The sequence below is a fragment of the Plodia interpunctella genome, chromosome 13, assembly GCF_027563975.2.
Source record: "Plodia interpunctella isolate USDA-ARS_2022_Savannah chromosome 13, ilPloInte3.2, whole genome shotgun sequence".
Classification (NCBI taxonomy): domain Eukaryota; kingdom Metazoa; phylum Arthropoda; class Insecta; order Lepidoptera; family Pyralidae; genus Plodia; species Plodia interpunctella.
This window is the reverse complement of record NC_071306.1, coordinates 5,091,361-5,115,140: the sequence shown is the minus strand read 5'-3', so window position 1 is coordinate 5,115,140 and position 23,780 is coordinate 5,091,361. Positions and strand designations below refer to the sequence as shown.

Genomic DNA, 23,780 nt, shown 5'->3' with positions numbered 1-23,780 from the left:
TATACATGCATCTGTGTGTTCCTACAACATTTAGATATAGTACGGAAAATTCTGTCTCCATTTTCACGGGACACAGGTTTTTTCGTACTTTTTTGCTCTATCACATATTCGATGTGTATCTTCTTCATAGTCCTATTTCTCATGGCTGAGGCTGATTAAGTGGAATTAAACACACACAACAACTTTCTTGGCATTAGTAATGGAGTGGTTTGCCATTGCCTTCTTCATTTCACACACAAGTTAATAATCAACCAGTGTGCAGGTTTCTTCACGATGTTTTCCTTCACCGGAAGCAAGTGGTGGTCGATATGAAAACGACTATACATGAGTCAGATTGGTATACAAATTCATGTGGCACGAGTAGGATTCGAACCTGGGACCTATCGATCCACAGGCGGTCATGTCTTAACAATTACACCACCACCGCTTCCTTCTATGTGCACATCTTCTATGTGTATAGGAGAGCAGAAATGTCGAATTCCATCTTAACAATACCTATCTATTTATATTCTACTTGTTCTAATTTTAACGACATGTTCAAATATTCATAATATGCCTCCCTAAATAACATCAACAACATACTAACAAATAGTGTGATGAGTTTCCGTGTCAACGACACTCGCAGTTTATGGCTTTAATATGTAAATAACAACACATGTTAAACCCATATTGTACGGAGTCGACAGTGATAGCGCGAATAACTTCACATAAAGGCATAATTTACCTGCCTATACCAACATATTACAGGCAGGCTTTACACGTGTAGATCAAGTAGAATGACAAATGGAATGTTTAAAACTAATTCATTTGTTCGAAAACGGAATATTTAAATTTTATAAATAAAACTTAGCAATTTTAAAAACTAATATTGCGACGCGAATCAAAACGAGTGTTTTAAAACTGAACAAATTCCACACTACAGTATGGAATTTGTCATATCTTTTTTATCTATGTATTGTCCAACGATTGGGTAAATGTCTCCGCCAATTTCTTTCAGATATCCCTTTCTATTTCCCAAAAAGTCCAACTAAGTCCGACTTTTTGGGAATAAAGTGGGAAAATTCTGGACGAAAACCTGTCTATGGCTGGAGGTCATCGATCGCGCCTTTTCTTCCTTGGTTTTTCTCTACGAGGTGACGTCACTCAATTTCTGGAACCTATGATTTTTGCAATTGTCGCATCGCCCACGTATCTACATAGATATTTTTTCTTAGTACGTCTAGTCGGATGTGGTTTAAAGATACCTTAATCCATTCATAAACATATTTTAAGCACGGACAAAGTATCCTAAGCACAATATGTTCCTGTAATCAATTCTAAATCTCATCATCAATCACCGTTTGAGATTGTACTGAGAATGTATATACTTATTTATTTAGCTTCTAATCATTACACTGTAAATGGAAATTCAATTCAAATTGCCCTAGATCCCGGCACATCGTTAATCTAGTAGGTACTAATCCAACAGCTAATATAATGGCAAGATCACACCCGTGTTCCTGGAAACAGCCATTGTTTCACAACACATGGAAACTTGCCTTATTTTACTATTGATTTAAAATTCGACACTATATCCTTAAACACTATAAAATTATGTTTAGAATTCATGATCTTGAATTTTGAACATTTTTTTTTTTCATAGGTACAATAATGTTAATTATTAAGTAGTCTTTTCAAATAGTAGTTTTTTTTTATCAATTGGTACGAATTTTCTATCAACTTGTTTGTCTCTTCTATTTATAGTAGAGAATCTGTCAGTTTACAAAAAAATAGTTTTATAATATACTGTAAGCTTCTTTAGTTAAAATCCGTTGACTTGAATCTATATACAATGTAAAAAATATGTACGTATGTATAAGTGTTACGTAAGTTCTAAAACGCACTCACGAATATCTTTTTGTAATATAAGGACGTAAAATGATAAGGATTTCCCACCTACATATAAGCGATACGGGCACGTCACTGCGTACGCTTCACACGGCTCGATTAGGGCTGCGTGCTCGGAATCGCCATGTGCTCATTACTCCTCCCTATTCATTATCCAGCTAAATAACTAATGGACGGCGTCTTAACATGTCTCACGAAGAACAGTTCGTTTCAATAAAGTCCCTATGTGACATCGTTCTAAGCCATCGTAATCTTAGCGGAGTTTTATATCCTTTTTGATGGTGACACTCATCTATCCTTCATGACGTGATATAGTACCCTCAGAAATAATTGTTGAATTAAGTATCTCTATGAAAGTCATGGAAGTTTGCAAAATTTAGACATTGGACAAGGACTGACTGAACTAATTTTAGACCTTAATAAAAATAAATAACGTATATGTATGTAATATAATGCGTAGCCCGCTCATGAAGTCGTTCGGTGACCACGTTGTATGTAACTCGATCCAAAACGTCCGAGATATAAAAAGGCACACGCGCGTTTAATACTTGTTGAATACATTTGATCTATAATATGACGTGAGCATAATGCAGGGCTTGTTACAGTACAGCGGCGCGACGATGGGAGGCGGCTGCGGAACGGGAGGCGCGCGGGTGCCGACGGCGGCGTCGCCGGCCAACACGGCGTCATCGTCCTCGTCCAACACGGGCTCGGCGGGCGGCACGCGCTCCACTAGCCTGAGCACTGCGCCCCCGCCCCCCGCCTCCACGGCCTCCACCGCCGGCGGACAGGTCGGCGAACAGCTCAGCCGCACCAACCTATACATACGCGGCCTTAGCCAAAACACCACCGATAAGGACCTCGTCCAAATGTGCCAGATGTAAGTTATCTACACGTTTATCATTCACACTATTTCAAATAATGTGTTCCTATTCCAGCTAATCACTTGTTTTATCTTCTAGGTATGGCAACATTATTTCAACAAAAGCAATATTGGATAAAAATACGAATAAATGTAAAGGTAAACAACATTCACTGCTGCATTCTAACTAAAACCCTATCATAGCGACCTAAATTATATTACTTCTATTAATCTGTGCATAGATATTCACGTATGTATATAAACTATTATCCTCAATATTACAACTATGTATAATGAAATAGAATTTGCATCAGTAAATCTATTTGTAACTGAATTATTTAATATAGTATTAATATTTTCTAGAATACCATATACCTTCATTAAACTAATCCATCTATGGTGAGACTTTTTTCCAATATATGCACGACATTAGCTACATATATAATTTGATTCATATTTACGAGTGTTTTTTCTTATTATTATTAATTATCTTCGATATATTATTTATTTTTACGTAGATATTGATCATCCTCACTATATTTTGCACTAAAGCACAGATGATTATAATTTTCGATATTAAATAAATATTATTTATCGGATGGTGCACTATCCTCGTGATCAATCACCAACAATATTTTATTGACGTCACATTTCACGCTACTTCGTGTAGACAAAGTGGTCATCTCATTAGTTACATGATTATTCAAATGTATTATATTATAATAGTTGTTTGTTACGTTTGAGATAATAGTAGCCCTGAATGAGATGCATGAATCATCAATTGTATTCCTTCAGTCGCATCTGTATGTTGCGTGACCCATGACTATACGAAACTCACTTTTGTTCCCGCAGGTTACGGTTTTGTAGATTTTGAAACAATCGCGTCGGCGGAGGCAGCTGTTAAAGGATTACAAGCCAAAGGTGTTCAGGCCCAGATGGCTAAAGTGGGTATCTGGTTCCTGCGTAGACTGAACCGTGTACGTTGTGCATGCAAGTAATACTATTATGACTAACCGCCTGCTCCTAATCTGATCCGCTGTCACTAAACCTATCTTCTACTTACCGTCGATGGCCTCTGTTTTATCCTATTTCCTACAATACCTATACACTCCCGTGTATATCTTACGGCTTGAAATCCCATGGGCTGTTATGCCATAATTTAATTTATATCTTGTAATTCGTACAAAAACAAAATAATGTTTTAACACTAAAAATCAAATAGTTGTTTGGAAATATAGTTAATTGATACACAGGTGGATTTATTAGACAATCACGCACAAGTCCATCCTAGATGTATATTGCACCCTAATGACGAAGAAAAAAAACTATTTTTGACAACTCAGCTTGTATAATAACCATATTATGTACAGTCAATTAGGTTACTTTTAATGACTAGAGTAAATAAACCTTTCAAAATGATAAGTTTGCAGTACTTGTGACTTCTTCGAACTAATCTAATTCATGGGTTACATCCTTTCCTTTATTCCCATCCCACGTTCCTCCTACCCTTAATTATAGCTTTAGCATTTACCCTATTGTATTAATATTATACTTGACAAATGCTGCAATACCTAACTTTAAAGCATTTTATAACAAGATCAGTGTTCTCTATCTTATCAAAATTTGCTAGATTTTGACATATTTAAACATTCATAGCATCAACATCCTGTCCCATATTGTTCTAGGTGATAACTTTAGTAAAACTGTGTCTAACATTCTTCCATAATGCATTTGTTTTCAATAGATGTGTGACAATGTTTAGATGAAGTAGGCTGTGTTTAGATCGTCGACGTAATGGATAGCGTTTGATCAACCACGGTGGAAACCGTTCCATGAAGTCTAATCATTCATTTCTCAGTATTTTTTGGAAACCAACAAGTCATTCGGTATGTCACCAATATTTCGAGCAGATCATTCTAACACTTTTGTGTTGTAAGTATTTGATCCCTTCAGTGGTGCAAATTTAACGCAATTATAACGCTTACATAATACTTCGAACGTTGTTTCATCTTGTTGATTCTGTAATATTGCCGTTTGCTTCAGCGTTATAACAATAATTGTATTACCGCTACTGGGCTCGGGTATTCTATGCTTTCGATATTCAATTAGTGTGTATGCGACTTATAGCTTCATAACCTCTATATGCTGATGTATATGCCCATCTCGTTGATAACACCTACCTAATATTATTTAGTATATTAGATCGATCTGCTGATTTACGTCAAAGCTGGCTTCAGTGTCTAGATAATCTATGCGGGCTTCAAGCTAATTTTACTCCTCTCAGAATAATCTTTAACTTCACGTTCCTAATAAACGCTTTGAAATATGAATTAGAGGCAAAACAATACTAACATTTGAATCTAAAGCAATGAAAATGGGAAAGTTGTGAGATATTGCATAATTCAAATGGTTTTCAGTTTGAAATCGTAATGATTCAGTCACGCACTGTATATATCCACGCAAAACATAATCTACTGTCGACTGTAATAGATACGTAATTGTGGATTCCTGTAAATATGAAAGATCTTTCTCCATTTGAAATGGTGGACCTCTCATGCGTTCAGTTTTCTGCTATTTTTATTGTATTTTGTTATATCTGGCCGGCATTAATATTAGCATACAGGAAACGAAAATTCACAACATAAGAGACGCATAACATTTGTATTATTTGAGGTCCATCAGTAAATTCACAAGTTAGGATTTAAAATAGTGAGCCTGAGAGTTGTCACTTCACCTTTTTCTTCGGTGCTTTTGCAGCAACAAGAGCAGGACCCAACCAACCTGTACATGGCGAACCTGCCGCCCCACTTTAAGGAAAATGATGTGGACCAGCTCTTAGCCAAGTTTGGACAAGTGGTGTCAACAAGGATCCTGCGCGATACCCACGGCCACAGCAAAGGTGTTGGCTTTGCGCGGATGGAGTCTAGGGAGAAATGCGAGCAAATTATCCAAGTAAGTTGTTGAGTAATCTTTTCATATATTTTTGCTGCATTTCTGTAAAATAATTTTTATTCATCAGCTTTGACCGGAGTGGATTTATTCATCATTACGTACTTATTTCAGATGTTTAACGGGAACGCAATCCCTGGTGCAAAGGAGCCCCTATTAGTAAAATTCGCCGACGGAGGCAACAAGAAGAAAGCGCTTTATAACAAGCAAAACGACAACAATGGAAGAGCGTGGCGGGACACCAATGATTCCATTACGCAGGTAACTTAAAATTATACATTATATTATATGATTTCCTTCACGATTATTGTTAATCGTGAAGGAAATTATATAATATAATGTACGTCAATGTTGTCATTGACGTAAAGGGTTAAAAAACTTTTAAAAGACAGCAATAACATAAATAAAGTGGAAATACAGCCACTAACATAATTCAAAATAGTTTTGCACAAGAAGAAGCACGGACTTTTGATTTGAGGGTTTATTTAATAATTTATTTATCACATAATATGTAATCCCAGCCAGGACTGAAATTTCGTAAAGTTTGCCTATGTTAATCCAAGGATATGAAAAAATAATGAAAATTACAAAATGTGTTTTCCAGGCCATGAGCGCCGGCGGCGTTTACGCAGGCGGCGTAGGCGCAGCGGGCGCAGGCGGCGAGTGCGCAGGCGTGTACCGTGGCGGTGCAAGCGTGTATAGCGTGACGGCGTTCCACCCTCACGCGCAACTCCACCACCACCACCACGCCGCTCACCCGACCGCCTGGCTGGCCCCCTACCCCGCGCTCATCCCCTCGACCCACCCCGCCCACCACGCGGCACATCCTGCGCATCCCACACACATACCCATCGACTCTGTGCCTAGCCAATACGTAAGTCTTTAATAAATACATAGATACAAAAAGCCAATAAGCCTAGGGGCCTCAAAATGGGTGGAGATGTTACTTATTTTTACTTGAGATGTGTATAGGCGCCTGCAGCTGGCATGCAAGTGTGCAAGCTATATCCGCCATACCCGATATAATTATAAGCTTATTCCTATTCAACTTACCACGATACAACAGTCAGATCAGAGGAAAACCCAAATGTAGAATGGTATTAATAAGCAAGGTAATATGCGTCAATGAATGAATAGCAAGAAACCATGTCAAAACTTTTTGAGCAATAGATTAATATGTTTTATACAGGCTAATAATTTATTGTTTGTATTCCCCACGCCCGCATCTTTATTTGTCCGAGGCAAAGTGCCAATTAAAATATGACAATAGTTGAAACATTACGCACCATACTCACAGTATAATTACAAGATAAAACAAACATATATGAATGAAAACCGGCCATGCTACTGCATTATAAAAAGTAGAAAAATTACAACCACTATATTTAAAAATATACAGTTAACAGACATCCATCATACATACATTCAGTCAAATAGTAAACCAAAGTATAAATGACTGGTGTGTTCTGTTTTCCAGGTAAACTGGGACAGCATAAGGCCGGAAAGTGAATTATACGTGAGTGATAGTATTTTCTACTCGAAGAAAACAGCTCTAACCTTCTGAGTCCCATTGCTTACGGTCCGCCACTCACTAGTCCCTTGCTTTCGTCTCACCCTCTGCTCATGTAAAGCAAAATAAACATATTAATGGCTAAAACCTACTGTCGATCCTAATATTCAAAATACTGTGAGTTTGTATCCATCGGCCCATTGCTTGAAAGGTGTAAAAAGGAATAGCAGATTTCATCAGATTCAGATGGATTTCAGCTACTAAATTAAATGTGTAGCAATAACAAAAAAATGTTTAGTCCGATATGCATAGCATAACTATATTTCACCTCTTATTCATAAAAAAGTTGAAAAGACGAGATAAAACATATTTTAGCTTAAATTAAGCTTTAACTTTTTTATGAATCAGGTGGTTCATCTGGTACTCCTTTCATGTGTATTGGGTGTGTGTTGTGTTGTAGTTCCGCTGACGAGATGTGCTGTGTAACGTTTCAGTACTTCGCGTCGCATCCGTACCAGTACTTCCCGGGTCCGACTCAGCCCATCATCCAGCTGCCCATGGAGAGCGAACACGCGTCGACGGCGGCGTCCCCGGACGAGGCCTACCAGACGTACCCGCCTCCCAAGTAGATCATAAGCCACGCTACGACAATCCGAGCTGTACACGAGCCAAAAATCAAAGCACTGTGACTTTTTACAATGTTAATTTGTTTTAGTTTTAATTTGCGGCCGTTATAGACTTCATCGAAAATTCCGCTCGCGCGGCGCCTCTAGTTTATAGCCTACGTGTTCGCCTCGTGATCGTAAGGGCTCGCCTCGAGTCCTCTGGCTTGCCTGGACGTTGATTCGCTGTGATGTTTTGATGAGGTCTTGTGACGGTTCGAGGAGAGGATTTGATGTATAGATATAGCTGCAATTTTAAAGCGTTTTTATTACATTATAATTTTATTATTGTTTTATGAAAGAATAAATTTAAGATTTTAGGCCCAGGTTCCGAACGTTGAAAAGATTATTTAAGATAGTTAGGTATTTATTTTAGCATAGTATATAATTTTATAATTGAAATTTCAAAGTTACTCGTCCTTCGGACGAGAGATATTCGTGAAATTTTTACTTTCTAATCAACCTAAATCAGTGTCATAATTAATATGATAAGAAATCTAAAAACGTGCATCAGATAAATTGAACAATGAAGTCAACAAAATGCGTGCAATCCAGACATAAAGAATCTTGTAGGTATAGATATTTATCAAAAATATTTATATTATTTTCTTTAAATTTATTTTCCTATCTACATCGGTTTTAGAAGAAAGCAATATCTATGAAGAAAGGAGTTGGATAGAGGGATAAGTGGAAATGGTCATATCATGTGGAATCAAAGATTTATACTAACTAAAATAAAATGAGATGACTTAGGCGTGTAGGACTAGAGGTGAATTGTACACTTTGTTGTGTACCTACTATGGATATTATGGTGAAGATAGAATCTTCCTTGAAAAAAAAAGTATTTTTAAAATACATTCGAAAGAGTTACTCTTATTGCTTGTTATGTGTAGGAACCGGAGACGCAAACTGCTTTATTGAACACGTATCAAATATTTGATAGACTGCCTTCGCGCAAGCGCGCGGGCCCTGCTCAACGCTTGCGCTCGCGTGGTTTTATATGTGTAAAGTTAAAGAGTTCGGTTGGGCGTGGTGCTTTAATCATTTGATTTCAACCTATACAGTATTATCTAAAATACATAATACATAGTTTTACCGGCGCAGTCTTCCATGGATCACAAATCATATATTAGAAATTTATTTTACCCTGTGCCTGAACAGCATGACCGCTCGAGTCACTTAATATTAACATCTATATGACGCCATTTGAATAGAAAGAAGCCGTTACGGTTATTTTGTTCCGTAGAAATAATAAACTTAACATCACAGCTAGCGTTCTAACTTCTCGCTGTATATTTTGTATATGATGCAATAGGTTTTCACTACTAAAAACGTCGTTGCCAAACCCAAGAACAGACTGAATTTATGTATACTGTAACTTCCCACATTTGTTGATCCGTGTTTCTCACCTACCTAGTCCCTGTAACGTAGTGGTGACCACAGTAGTGGTCGGCGTCACGTCACGTGACGTCACGTGGTCACGCATCGCTTTAGGCACTTCGGGCGTGCCCTACTCAAACGGCACGGTAACATTTAGCAATAAGCAGTTGTATGTAAAGTCTATTTATACATTTTACGAGTGTATACAAATTTTTGTACGTTAAAAACTCATGTTTGAATACGTGATTAACGAAGTGATCCTTTTTTGAGAATCATGTACTGAGTCAACTGTAGTCGTTATTTTGTAGGCGGTCGGCACATTCCACTAGAAAACTTCAAACAAAAATTCCACGATTGATTTCCACATTATAAATGGATTTGAAATCCAAAGTGTATGACACCTTTTGGTGTAAATAAGCACTTTTTGTACCATCACGTAGGTTTTGGGTACACTTTATGACTTTATATGAAATTTGATATTTTTATATTGAATATATATAAATTATACATGGATATGTATACATGTATATACATTGTTGATGGGTACGAGTAAAAGCCTACTATATCGCAACTGTTTAATTCTATTTTGGCACGTCAAGAGTTTCATCAGAACCAAAGTATACAAATCATTAAAGTCGAGTAAGAAGTAGGAAAATATTTATACAACTCAGGGACTGAAGACTAGTTAAATGTTTGATATATTAACTGTATTTTAACTGACGATTAAGCGATAATCTCACGACTTTGTTCAAAACCTGTAAACTGGAATTCAATAAACATTACAGGAACTGAGACTATGACGGCAGGTTTTGAATGAATAAAGTAGATTTTGAAGGAATAAGTAGATCTGTGTTTGTTTTCTGTTTATTTTTATTCAGGAAAAGGCTGAATTGTACTGTTGTTCCGTAATGAGTTATTTTTTAGAATGTACATAAATTAGCTGGTGATTTGTCACTTGTTTGCGAATGTATAATAACACCGCTATGATTAACGTAGAGGCACCGCTATACGGACGGCACGAGCTCTAAGCCCCGCTGACTGCCTGAACCGACACTAACCCGACTCACGTCACAAAGGCTAATCTAAAGTGAGATTTTTATTAGTGTAACGTATCAGACGTACTGACCCATAATACTCCGTAGATCAGTATTATTCTCGCATAATTTCTGATCAAGCCAAATTTATTGAACTGACTAAGAAACCGCCTTTACTTCTTGTGAAATATAATAACCATGAAGTGCAATGTAGTACCGAGTGTTGCGTGGTACTTAGTTAAGTAATTTGATCGTTTAGTGTTCGACGTACACTGTGGCTTCCTGTGAAAGCAGTCTTCCGATAGATGTTTCCGCTAACTTTGCATTTAAATTGATGTCGATGTATTAAAACATTTTACTTGTGTAATGTGTACAGTACTCCCTATTCCTCTTTTGTTTTCCCGTACCGTGTAAATCCTTTTCGAGTCCCGTTCTCAAGTTTACGATATAATTCATTCCACAATGCAAATTGTTGTTCCCTAAGTAATGCAAATAATTAGAGTAATCACACAAGATAATGTAAGTGACTTGTATCATAGAGTGGCACGGACCGTGTTAGAGTAGCACCGTCGAGAGTGATAATTTAGCACGAAATTATTTTTCTTAATGCTTTCCTTCCATTTAAGCAATAAAATTAATTTGATGGTAGTGCCTTCAGCTTCCTTTAAAATAATGGATCAGATGATACAGTAGCAGTTGCATGTGCTTTACACAATATTTTTACAGGTAATAGAGAACTTACCGTATTCATAAACGTAGCGATAATGTAAAGACTATGATTAAAAAAATATTTTGTAACAACTAAAAAACAAATAATGTGGCTGTCTAATCGTTGCATTTTTCACACATGATGTAAAAATTAACTCGGAAAGTAAAATAGTAGATGTTCCTAGTTACTCGCTTCGACATTGTTGGCATGTGATACGAGAAGCATCACCTAGGCTCCGGCGCCTGTGACAGATTGCACAAACGTTGCATGTCGGGAACCAATACTTAAAAACCAAAACTATGATTCATCTAAATCATGTCGATAGAATTGAAGTGTTAAGTAAATGTTTTAAAATTAAGTCGTTAAATATAAGAGAACGCTCGACTCGTTTTGAAAAAGTGAATAGTGAAGCTCTAGGGACGACGACGAACGATGGCTAGTTTGTAGACTAGGCTTAACTTATAGATAGGATAGAATAGAAAAAAATGTTTCGACGCTAAGATAGATAGAATAGAACCCTAGATTAATATATTTCCAATGTGCGTGGCGCGCGCGCTCCGCTCGCCTCTAGGGTAGTTTCCTTTATTAGTTTATTAAATAATTTAATTTGAATGGACTGAAGGCGACCGGTGCGCACGCGCCTCCGCTCTAGCGTAAGACCAGGCTAAGGGAATTAGTGAACACATTCAGGAGATAAGTTTCAGTTGAACAAGTTTGCTTTCACTTCTTTTGTTATGTAGTGACTAAGTGTAAAGAAAGAAAACTAAATGAAAAAAATCTGTCGGAGGTATTGATACGAATGTACTTGTCCAATGTGTATTATTATAGTGTGGTGTTCTACCGATCAGACTAGTCTAGTAGTAGAATAGTTTAGATAAAAATTTAGTTAGGTAGTCTAGAAATATAAAATGCAAAAATAAAACTTGATAAAATGTAAAAAAAAAATGAAATGAAATTGTTGGTAAGAAAGAATATTTTTAAGGGACATGTTGCTTCGATTCGTTGTGTTATGGTGTGAGGTTTGGCATAACTATGATAATAGTGTAAAGCATTTCTCGCAGAGAAACACAGAAGAAAGTTATGTATCTATTTTGTTACAAAGTGTTTGCAAGTTTCTATATTGTGCTATGAGCATTTTATGTGACCCGCATTATTAATAGTTATGCTGAATGGAAACTAAAATAATATATAAATAAAAATGGTACTAAGAAGCATGTTTTATTGTGACGAGTCATGTTCCTTTGCATTGAACATATTTTGTAAGAGCAAATGATTGAATAAAACAAGCGAAACCAAATCTAGTTCATTATTTTAATGATATTTCAAACAACCACCGCTGTACCCTTAATGTACTTCATAATGAGAAATAACTCATTTACACAGATGAATATTATGAAAATATTTTGTTTTATATTTAAAATAATCTCGTCAAGGATGTAAATCTACTCGAGTCATGGTTTCATGTTATGGGATAAATTTTCCGATTTTTCTACTATTCTGTTCGAGTGTGTTATTTTTTCTAACATTGGTGTCAGATTTTATTCAAGACAACTAAAGTGATCTGACATGTCTTTACAACTAGTGAACTTATAACTGTCAACCAAAGTGCAGGTTTTTCCATTAGTTAAGCTTGGTATAAGTGTATGCAAAATTACTTTAGTAAAAATACAAAATATTTTACACAAATCAGAGAACATCCATGTAGCACCAATATGTATAGAACTAAATACCATACACTCCATTATTGAAGTAACACTAGTTGAATATATTATAATCATGAAATGAAACATAAACATAACACAATAGCCTATATTTATCAACTAATACATATATTCACTCATATGGAACAGTTCTTATTCTTTTTTACCAAACCAAACCACAGATAAACTATGTACAATGAAACTTGTTATAAATACATAAAGTATAAGAACTGTTTCATACATTTAAATAACCATAAAAATAAAACATTGTCCCTTACGTTACGCGCTACCAACCGCGGTCTTTGCCTTAAATATTCTTAGGGTGTTGTCACACGAGCCGCTTATGAGCAAGGAGGGGTTCGACCAATCGCAGCACAGCACTTTGTCTTCGTGACCGCTCAAATCGTATAAAGGAGTTCTTGGGCTGAAAGCAAGAAAATAATAATTACAAAATTTACATTATATCACAATTGTATATTACATCACGATTTTGAATTCTGGATTTTAAAATTTCAGAGATGCATTTTAGATTGTGCATGCGGTTGTGGTTCGCATGCCATGCATTCCTTACAAACTTTATCATTAATATTTAACACAACCAGTATTATGGTAGCATAGGTTTATTACTTTAGATTTTTTAAAAGTAAAGTCTGCCTCCAAACATCAATGCTTGCATTGTCGCGCTCCGGTTTGAGGGGTGAGATTGGCAGTGTAATTACAGAGTACTGTGGCAAAAGGCCTTAAGTCACAAAATCGGTAAAACGGTAAAACGCGTGTGACACCCCTGGTGTTGCAGGCTAGATAAGAGAGAAATCGCTTTGCAACGTCACAGCTCTTATTGGGTGTTTCTCAGAGCGTTTCGGACGCTGCGGCTGCGCTGTCATTACATTTTTTCTAATTTTAACAAAGACAAGAATCTAGTCTTACTATCTGACTTTAAAAGAATTAATCTGTATTGTGGTAATGCCAATTTTATGAATGACTTATTTTGGAATTGATTCCTAATATAGACCTAATATACCGAGAATACGCGAACATGTGTGTATGTGTGTGTTAGAGAGAGAGAGAGAGAGAGAGAGAGAGAGAGAGAGAGAGAGATGAATAAACCTTCTAGTCTCCCACAACTTGACCTGGCCGTCGTAGCCAGCGGACAGGAACAGCGTGTCGCGCGTGTTCGACCAGCGCACCGACTGCACCCACCCGTTGTGAGACGTAAATGTGGTCTTTACGATACTCTCTGTCAACCAAATATATGTTAAAATTTATGGATTATGTTATACATAAACACAAATAAGACTATTTAGATGAGGGACGAGTGCAACCAAATGAGATAGAGGAATTCCTGGCCCAATCTGGTTAGTCTCATACAAAGTGGCAGGTTGGGCCGGGCATGTGAAGAGATGTTTCAAACATGCTTACCTGTCGATCTAGGATCAAACAATCGTAGATGTCTGTCAGCGGATGCTGTGATTATGCTGTTGTTGAGAGGTGACCAGTCCACATCAAAAAATGCCTTGTTACCTGAAAAAATATTTAGCCCAGTATTTATACCAGTTTTCTGACTACATTCAATACAAAGGGCAACACAGCCGACCGACCGACCTATATACTTGATTTTTTCTATAGTAAAATTTCGAACGCTGCCACGCAGGGCAAGCTGGAACACACCAAAGAAAATTCAAATTGAATTAGATAATTAAATTAATATACTTTTTAAAAGTATTTAATAAATATAGATAGTTTGGGATAGATAAGTCCGCCTATGTATGCGTCTATTATTATATCACTTTTTCTGTATGTATCACTTTTTTGTTACTTTGTGCAATAAAAAGTTTACAATCAAACAAACCAGCAATCTCCTGTTTGATGCCGCCAAGTTCGCAGTCCCATATCTTGAGCAGGTGATCCCAGCCACTAGACAGCACTGTGTTGAAATCCATCCATTTTACTCCGGACACCGCTTCTCTATGACCTTTCAGTGTTGTTAATGCGTCCTGCAATTTTAGCTAATGTAGACTATATTTTATTACATATTGAGCCAAAAGACCGAAATGGCATGCATTGCTAGAGACCTACATTCAGCATTGGTTGATAATGGGTTGAAGATTTTATTTATATCCTAAATAAACATTCTTATGACTACTACCAAAACTCAATGTGTACTTTATTAAACGACTAAGTGTCACCTTCGTCAGGCTGGGAAGTCAACGCAAAAAATAAACTCGTAAAATTATCAAAATTCGACTATATTTTTACAAACTGACGTCAACTATCTTTGGGAATGTAACAATAATATTCTTTTTGAACTTACTCTAGTATTTACATGTTCTGGTTTACTCTTCTTTTTAGCAGGTGCATTGTCATCCTCAGATATACCTGGAAATTTAAAATTATTTAGGGATTAGTGATGAAGATAAGAATTGTATTTTGGTAATGTAGCTAGCTACCATATTGTATTTAAGTGACATCTGTTGTTCTTATTTCTTTATTATTATTATAAGTGAACTGGCTGTGTAGCCTATGAGAGAACACTGGTGTTACTTCATTTAGGTCTCTCTCTGTCTGACATATATAAAGGAAGTTTACATACATTCTGGCAAACCATTAAAAAAAGTTTTTTGAGACTTACTAGCACTCCATAAACATATATTATTATCCCAACCGCCAGTAGCAAACTTGTGTCCATCTGCTGATACTGCAATGCATTCTATGCCTTTCTCATGGCCGCGGCATGTCACCACACAGTCCACAGAGTTATTGTTAACATTCCAAACCCATAGCATTGCTGACTGGTCATGTGAGCCACTGGAAACAAAAAAATAGGCTGTCTAGATCCTTACTTCTTTACATTAGGTAGGATAATAATTTGCTGGCACTATTTCATACTATGTTAAAATTTTAAATTACCTGACAAATATACCCTGATTGTTTACAAAGGAGACCCATGACACAGCTTTGACTGGTGATGTGTGGCCAGGTATGGCCAACTTGTGTTGTCCTTTAGTACTCCAAATGTGGATGCTATTATCATAACTACCCGACAGGATCCTGTGAACATATCAAAATGTATTGTAAATGATTTAGTTAAGGAGACTAGTCTTGTTTCTCTTACTAAGGTGACTACAAAATATTAACAGGATATTATTATGTAGTACTTACATATCCAAAAATATCTGTTTAAATGCTTTTGAAAAAATAAATTAAAAGGCCATTCTTTTAAACTAGCATACTTGTAAAAATTGCATTTTAATGATGTAAAATTTGAAAATGAAATAAAGTCAATGAGAAAGTCTTCATCACACCGTCAGTCAACATCATTAGAAACCAAGAACTTGTTTGATAAATTTGAAAGGTAAATACTTACCAGTTACCATGTGCTTGTACTGCTGACACCCAGTCATCATGCATCAAACAGTCTTGAGGAGATGGTGCAGGAAACCTTTCAAGGTATTCAACCTCAATGGTTTCCTCTGTAGAGGCTTCCTTCTCCTGCAGATGTTCTGCAAGCGAGGAACAAAGCAACTCGCCGCATACTAAGAAATCAAAATCAATCGTGTTCTCGAGGGAACTGTTTGTTTCTTTCAATAAAGCATTTAATAACGTGTTGAGGTCTGACGATTGAACATTGCTTTGGATTGCATAGGGTATATCCGAAACGGCATATCTGAAATAAGCATCAGAAATATAATAGTAACCTAAAATAATAAACATGGTGTAAACCACCACGCCGGTAAACCAGTGAAGATATGACTTACTGTTCTTGTTTGGTAACAAATCGCACTTGAAGCTGAGCTTCAGCATTATCTGGCGCCATATTTAAGTTTTACACACGCAAAATTGTGTTAGTGTTTATTAATTTCTGTTTTAAAATAATTCACATTTCCAAATGAACGCTATCATACCCTACGCAATGAGGATATAACATAAATTCACTAGACCCGACGCGAAGCGAAGTCCCTACGTAGGTACGTGTGTCGCACGCATCGCATGCATAAAAATTAACGTCAAGTCGTCAATGTGGTCACTCAATGTCAAAACTGAAAATGACAATAATGGTCTGTGATGACATTATACATTTTTGCATGGATTTAGTACGTACTTCCTACCTACTAATAGGGAGTGCTACTGCACATTTATACCGCCAGAGTACAGCACTGTATGTTAGGTACACAAAAGCTTTGCCGCCTTTTGCTATGTCGATTAAAAGTTTTATTTTAGAGTAAGCATTCGTTTGTGAAAATATACAACAATGTAGCATATTCGGGTAACGAAATATTGGGAAAAATAGTTTTTCATAACATAAAAGCACTTCGAACGCCTCACACAGTAAACGGTCGGAAAGAAGCTCGGAACACTTCACACGTCGTGAAGACTTATTAAAATATGGACTTCATACAGGTAAGATCTTCACTCAAAATCAAGTTATGTCAGTTTATGACAGTTGACCAAATAATGCAAAACATAACCTAAAATAGTAATATTATTTTCAGGATAATCCACTAAATCCTTCCTTTTTCCTTTAAACTCGCACCACGTTTGCGTAGAAGGTATTTTTGGTCGCAAATCTGCAACAATATTAAAAATTGGCGCGTTTTGCCTCCATTGGCAATGTTTGTGTACCTTAGTTGTACTAGTAGCGCCATCTGTGCTGAGCTTTGCGCTTGCTAATATGCCCTCTATATTTTGAGGTTATGTTTATGTCATACTCGTAATAGGTACCTATAACATACCTATGTACCGTGGATTTAGGTTATGTTGTGTTATTTTATTATTCTGAAAAATGGGTATCAAAACATACAATAGTAATATGACGGAAACAAAATATAGTTTTCAAAGGAAATCAGGCAGAAGTATTATAGAAAAGCGGCCTGTATTTTCTCCAGACGGAGAGTAAGTAAAATATTCACGAATCCTACAATTTATATATTTATTTATTATAAATCCCCCAAGTACTAATCCATTCCATAAATCTAAGGACATCAACAGCTTAATCTTTGTCTTTCTACATTATAAACCCTTTATAATGCCCTTATAGTAAAACTTAACACACCATAATACATTAAAAAATAAATATCAGTCTAGGATCTAGATATAATATATAGGTACCTAGGTCAAGAAGAATAAAAAGTTAAAGATGATGATGATGAGGTTTGTCCTTATCTAAGATATTTTGACTTTTTATGAAAAATAGGTTGCTCTTGCTTCTATTACAACTTGAAACATCTACATAACCATGTCATTTTTGTATTCAATTTGTATGTGAATTTTAATACCATGACTTGTCTATTTCAGATCAGTGCTTGTTATTGTGGAGGAAGTGGTTAGAGTGTATAATATTCAAACATCTGACTGTGTTAGAACACTAGAAACTGAAACTAAAGTCAATGAAATTGTCAGCATTGAATTTCCGGAGAATGAAGATTACAATTTGTATGGATGTTCAGATATGGGATGTGTTACCATTTGGACATGGGAAAATGGGGCTGTCTTAAGAGAAATTGTAAGTTGAAAATAGTTATATGTCTAGGAAATATCTCCATCATCTAAGGGTTAAAACATTTAATAATGATACATATTCTTTACTAGAATATATTTTGCACAATGTAATCAAGTAGGTTAATAAAATACTCAAAATGAAAGGTGACTTGTATGTTTAACCATACATGTATATATATAAATTTTGTGAAAGTAAGTTTACTTGAATGTACAGTTATAAAGAGAGACTGCTCAAGTCATATAATTTTATTTTTGTACAATAGGTTATTTCTATTTTCTGGTACTAGAATATAAAACTTGATTTTTAGAAATGCAATATGTTAATTTGACTTACAGAATCTCAAGCTGCCTCCTCAAGCTAGAATAGTTACATTTGACTTGATTGATAACACTAAATGCTTTGTAACAGCAAAAATATACAATAATTCAAAAAAACTTCACCAAGCCACATACTGTTTGAAAACTGGAGATCTCTTAATACATTACACTCACAGAGAAGTCAATTGCACAGAGTTGGTGCGAGTAGCCCTAGGATGGTGTTATGGTTTCCGATTTGCGGCCATATCAAATGGCACAAAAATTCTCACCATCCAAAACCTTGAACAGCCACATGTTGTGACCTAGTAAGTGTAATATTTGAAATATATTTTCAATATCAGTTTTATCTAAAGGGTATATGTTACAATTATTTATTGACTCTTATTATATGTTCTTTAATTTATTGCTAGTCTTCTCAAAATGTACATGTTTGTATATTTAAGAATATACAAAATAACTAAAATTAAAACCATTGCCCTAAAAATCTTTCCTATCCTGTGGGACTTGCTATGGGTTGTCTTTGTGTGAGGAAGACAATGTTGACCAGGTTTTTGCTCAAACAGTTTTCTCAAAAGAATTTTTAAAAGATTATTCTTGGTGATTTCAGTCTCACAAACTCCAACCAGATTCGCATAATTGCAGTTGCAGCTCACCATACAGATAACATGATAGCATTCACAGATGCATTGGGCAGAGTGACAATCTTGAGAGGCAACTTGTTTGACTATACTCAGGTTGCAAAAGAACAACTTCACTGGCATTTCCTGCCTACTTTTGCAGTTTGTTTTTCGCAACAAGGTAAAGTGTTTTAGAGGAGGACTTAATTTAGTACAAATTTATTATTAAGAACATACTTGAAACCATTTAGATACATACCATTCCTCTTTGGGGTTACATACCTAAAGACCAAAAAATAACCTTATTTTTATGCCTCTTTGTTTTATGTTTCTATATTCTTCTTGTCATTTAAGAGCTTTGCTCTTATCAGTTTCAATAATGGGATATATTATTGCCTGACTTTGGTAAAATAGGTAGTAATGGAGTGGTTTTACCATTTTCCTACTTCTCTTTAAGAATATATTATATTTATCTATTTATCTTGACATTTTTCAGGAAGTTACCTCTATTCTGGAGGCATAGAAGAAGTTTTAATAAAGTGGACACTAGGCAATCTGTCAAACAAATCAAACGAAAAAGATTTTATTCCACGCCTTCCTGGGATTATCAGATATATCACAGTCAATAATACTCATGTGGCCATTACATTATCAAATAACTGTGAGTACTTACCACCAAATTGTGATTAATACCAATTTATTCAATGTTCGTTGACTGACATGAAACTAATAGAAATACACAGGAAGTTCATTTTTATTGACTATTTGTAAGGGAATTATTTCAATTCTGAAAAAGTTACAAACCACTGGCCATCATGCTATAAGTTGTCACGGTTTCAGCTATAGTGATAGCGTCGACCCGCATGCGAGTGCTGTCCACAATAGCGGAGTGCGGCGGGCTGTGGACGGCGGGCCCCGCGCTGCAGCTGCACGCGCCCAGCGCCGCGCTGCTCATGGGCGGCCGCGCCGGCCATCTGCAGCTCTACTCGCCCGCCACCGACAAAGTCGTTTATAATGTATGTTTTCTACTAGCTGCGCCCCTCGCTCGTGTCGGAATTATTATTATTATTCCAGTTTCACATTTCGTAACAAGCGTGAAAGAGTAACGAACGTACACGCATACATCCGATACTTAGATACTTTCCCATTTATAATAATAATAGGATATTCATTCGATTGTAGGGAATTATTATTTACCCGTGCCATTGTTTACCCTCTGACAAAAACTAATGATAGACAAATATTTTTTTTATATTATAATCTTGTCTACTCACGTGAATGGATATATTAATTAACATCAATTTTATTATTATTTTTGTCTAATTGTATGTCACTCCACCCTTCCAACTATGTCCACCCAAAAATCACATAAAGATGGACAAAGTAAGAAACACATTTTCACATTTATAAAATTAATATGGATGAGTCATTACGAATAATAATAGATCAAATTAATAAATAATAATAAAGTTAATAAATAATAATAAAGTTAGTAAATAATTAATTAATTATTTGTTCGGTGTCACTAACACCCAAATACTGTTATTTGAATTTTCAGATTGATGTAACAGAAGTGAACAAAATTTCCGCCCAGAGAGCGAATCTTATGCCTTTAGAGACTGAGGTTACATGTGCAGCGGTGAACCGCGATGGCAGTTGGCTGGTCACTTCCGAATACAGAAATGACGGATTGATGTATCCCGAAGAGAAGCTGAAATTCTGGGCCTTCAGAGGCAAGCACGGGCCCTCCTTCAAACTCAACACATGCGTCAATCTTTCCCACGGCGGCTTCAATGTCGTATCTTTGGCTTTAGACAACAGAGGCGAATTTTGCGTGTCCGCCGGCTTAGATCAAAAATTTAGAATATGGCAAAGGGAGACGCATAAAACTACAGAAGGGAAGAAAATCGCTTGGAGTTGTCTAACGGCGTGTTACTATTCGTCCGGCATCGCGCAGTTCACGTCGAGCGACGCGTTGAATAAATTCAAAGTGGGAAACGACGGCTCGATACATTCTCTCGAAACACATCCGTACATGTTGTCTAACGACAATGATATCGTGGTGAAGATATTCAAGGCTCACAAGAATAGGTTGAATGTTAAGAGTGTCGACGTGGAGACGAAGAGTAACGACAGGAGTATGGATATGGGCGGGGTGGCGATATCGCAGGATGCGTCGCTGATCGCGGCGTGGTTCGGCAGCAAGCTGACGCTGTGGGACTCGCGGCTGTGCGCACTGCGCACGGTGCTGGCGCACCCGGCGCTGCGCCCCCGGGGGCGCCAGCTCCAGTTCGGGGGAATGGACGCTGCCCATTATGTGAGTTACTTATTGAATTTTACAACACTTCACAATTTATAGTTTACTAGTTTTTCACCGCGGCCTACGGGATCATTACTTATTCCGTAATGTTCCCGTATTGTTAATAGTTATAGGCTATAGCTAAGAGTATGGATAAGGATATGGACGGTAGTTATCCATACTCTTAACTGTATGCGAGGGAAATTTCAAGAAAATTAATTTATAATATTAGTTTGGATTTTGATACATGTTACAATAATATATAATATATATATATATATATATATTATAAAATGACTGCTATAAAATGTTTTCCCAGTGATACATAAATAATTTATACAAAATAAAATTATCTCCTGCAGTTGGTGTGCACTACAGACTCTGTCTTGGCCGTGTGGAGTTTGCTGTCTCTGTCTATCAAGTGGCTGGTGCAGACGTATCCCACCTGCCTAACTGCAGATCGTTTCTCAAACAGAATGGCGATCACTACTAAATCTAATGACGGTAATATATATTTTCTGCAGTTTAACTTTATTTCTATTTATCAGTAATATTCTTCATCGTACGGTTGGTACAACGTGTCAGTCTCCTCCATTACTCCCTGTACACTTTCACATTTATAATATTGGGTCCAATTTTTACTGATATTTTTTGAGTGATTTGTAAAATTTATGGAAATGTTTTTCTCTATTTTGAAGTCTTGTTGTCGTTAACTGTGTTACACTCATTATGCTTGTGATATATACGGCTACATAGTCTAATAATCGATTATTTTTATAAATATCTACTTGTTGTTTATTTTGTTATTTATTTCAGTTTACGTATTCACGCCTCATAACTCCGATCCGATCTTAACGCGAAAATCTTTGGTGGATCCCAAATCTGGTGTCTTTACTTTGTGTACTTTTGGAGCATCTTCAGGCGATGACATCAGGCTGTACCTTATTAGGAATGACTCCGTAAGTTTAGCCCTGATGAAGTTTTTCTTGCTGCAATATAAAAATACCTAATATTAATTACAATTTAAAGGATTCATTATATAAGATCCTTTTTTATGTTTTCGAGATTGCAAGATTTTTTCTCAAACCCTTATAAATCTATCTGCTATTTACAATATTTGTTTATTTTATTTTTAGCTATTTTGGCTGGTAGTTCTCTTTAACTTAGTCTGTCTATGAAGAGTAGAAAATAAATAGGAGCTGTGTCCTCTTGGTTGACAACAAAGAATGTTTATAATCCAAACCGTTGGTGTTGCTATGAAAAAATATGTAGTTCGTTTCTTTCAACTTTTTATAGGCAGAGGGCCAATTAAGTGCGTGCTTTCCTCCAAAAAATTGCCCGTTATTAAACAATTAAATTTCAATTGAATATTTCCAGGAGGTATACAGTTTAGAGCCAGAAAACACAGAAGAGGGTAGTCTAGAAGTGATATCTCGGCGCAACCTACCGACGTCTAACTTCGGCGCGTTGCTGGCTGAGACGCAACGGTCGGGCGTGCGGCGGCCGGCGGCGGCCGTTACTGAGACGGATAACGCGGACAATGCTTCTGTGTTGCAAGTGAGTGACGCTCAAATAGTAACACTGAAGAGGGTAGTCTTGAAGCGATATCTCGGCGGAACTTACCCACGTGACACGCTGTGAGTAAAGATAAAATAGTGAAACCACCTCACAGAGAATCTCTAAAGAGTTTCTTAAGTGGTAATAAGAGGAAAAAAATAGTGTAATTTTGACATGATTTTATGAGTAATAGTTTAAAGAACAAGCACGTTAAAATTAAAATCTTAACGCTATATGCGAACAAGAGCGTGTTATATCCCGATTGATTATTAGACTGAGCCCTTATGTCTCCTCCTCTACTCTTCTTTATTAGAAGTGGAGTTAATTAGTGGGACATCTACCATTTCTATTTCAATTTCCTCGCGGAATTGTATCACTTGAAAATGAATATTATTTTCATAATCTTAAGGCTGGTTTTTATGTCAGTTTTTTTCTGACCTTAGGAATAGATTAACATGTTTACTACCACTATTTTTCATTCCAGTTCCTATCAGCATCGCCACACATGGTACCTCCGGTGAGCCTGCTCTGCACCTCGCTTTTGCAACAAATGTGCGGCCAGAAACAAGAAGATGAACCACAGGAAGATAAGGAAGAACCCTTAGAGGTGGACGCTGAGTCCAGCGACGACGAACACACCCCCAAAGATGACGCCCCTCCAATAGCCCAGTTCTGGACGCCCAGCTACGAACAAGTAAAAGAAAAGAAACTCAACAAAATATTGAAAGAGCCGTTCTTAGACTTACACATGACATCTACAATCTGTGGCTTGTAAATATAAAGTTTGTATTTACATAACA

General features: G+C 36.5%; 3 protein-coding genes across 8 annotated transcripts in view; 2 read left to right on the top strand and 1 right to left on the bottom strand.

Annotated features, from left to right (window-relative positions):
• shep (alan shepard) overlaps positions 1-11,938 on the top strand; it is a 113,033-nt gene extending 101,095 nt beyond the window's left edge. For 4 of the 6 annotated variants that reach the window (XM_053753179.2, XM_053753185.2, XM_053753182.2 and 1 more), the window contains 8 exons: positions 2,493-2,767; positions 2,850-2,908; positions 3,602-3,726; positions 5,507-5,701; positions 5,813-5,959; positions 6,303-6,572; positions 7,176-7,214; positions 7,703-11,938. In XM_053753179.2, coding sequence (XP_053609154.1) covers positions 2,493-2,767; positions 2,850-2,908; positions 3,602-3,726; positions 5,507-5,701; positions 5,813-5,959; positions 6,303-6,572; positions 7,176-7,214; positions 7,703-7,837 — 1,245 coding nt within the window. In that variant the 3' untranslated portion in view covers positions 7,838-11,938. The remainder of the gene's footprint in view (positions 1-2,492; positions 2,768-2,849; positions 2,909-3,601; positions 3,727-5,506; positions 5,702-5,812; positions 5,960-6,302; positions 6,573-7,175; positions 7,215-7,702) is intronic. The other 2 variants (XM_053753180.2, XM_053753181.2) reach the window with 2 other exon arrangements.
• A 352-nt stretch (positions 11,939-12,290) lies between these two features.
• On the bottom strand, positions 12,291-16,721 carry LOC128674560 (uncharacterized protein). Its single transcript, XM_053753197.1, has 9 exons — positions 16,449-16,721; positions 16,058-16,357; positions 15,601-15,741; positions 15,323-15,498; positions 15,005-15,069; positions 14,543-14,687; positions 14,113-14,214; positions 13,801-13,930; positions 12,291-13,117 (listed from the first exon to the last, which is right to left on the bottom strand). Exons 1-9 carry the CDS (start codon positions 16,505-16,507, stop codon positions 12,973-12,975), a joined length of 1,263 nt encoding a protein of 420 aa, XP_053609172.1. The 5' UTR covers positions 16,508-16,721; the 3' UTR covers positions 12,291-12,972.
• Positions 16,722-17,389: 668 nt separating this feature from the next.
• On the top strand, positions 17,390-23,778 carry l(2)05287 (lethal (2) 05287). Its single transcript, XM_053753534.1, has 11 exons — positions 17,390-17,583; positions 17,986-18,193; positions 18,526-18,812; positions 19,115-19,305; positions 19,621-19,785; positions 19,965-20,140; positions 20,683-21,441; positions 21,786-21,927; positions 22,240-22,382; positions 22,801-22,980; positions 23,465-23,778. The coding sequence occupies exons 1-11, from the start codon at positions 17,474-17,476 to the stop codon at positions 23,753-23,755; spliced, it is 2,652 nt and encodes an 883-aa protein (XP_053609509.1). The 5' UTR covers positions 17,390-17,473; the 3' UTR covers positions 23,756-23,778.
• Positions 23,779-23,780: the final 2 nt, after the last annotated feature.

What these genes read in the sequence shown, in the direction of transcription:
- LOC128674560 (XM_053753197.1), bottom strand. Translation starts at nt 16,507, where the DNA reads ATGGCGCCAGATAATGCTGAAGCTCAGCTTCAAGTGCGATTTGTTACC. An exon ending in GTACAAGCACATGGTAACTG is followed by an intron (nt 15,742 to 16,057) that starts GTAAGTATTTAC and finishes ATATGTTCACAG; the next exon opens with GATCCTGTCGGGTAGTTATG. An exon ending in AAGTTGTGGGAGACTAGAAG is followed by an intron (nt 13,118 to 13,800) that starts GTTTATTCATCT and finishes TCTTGCTTTCAG; the next exon opens with CCCAAGAACTCCTTTATACG.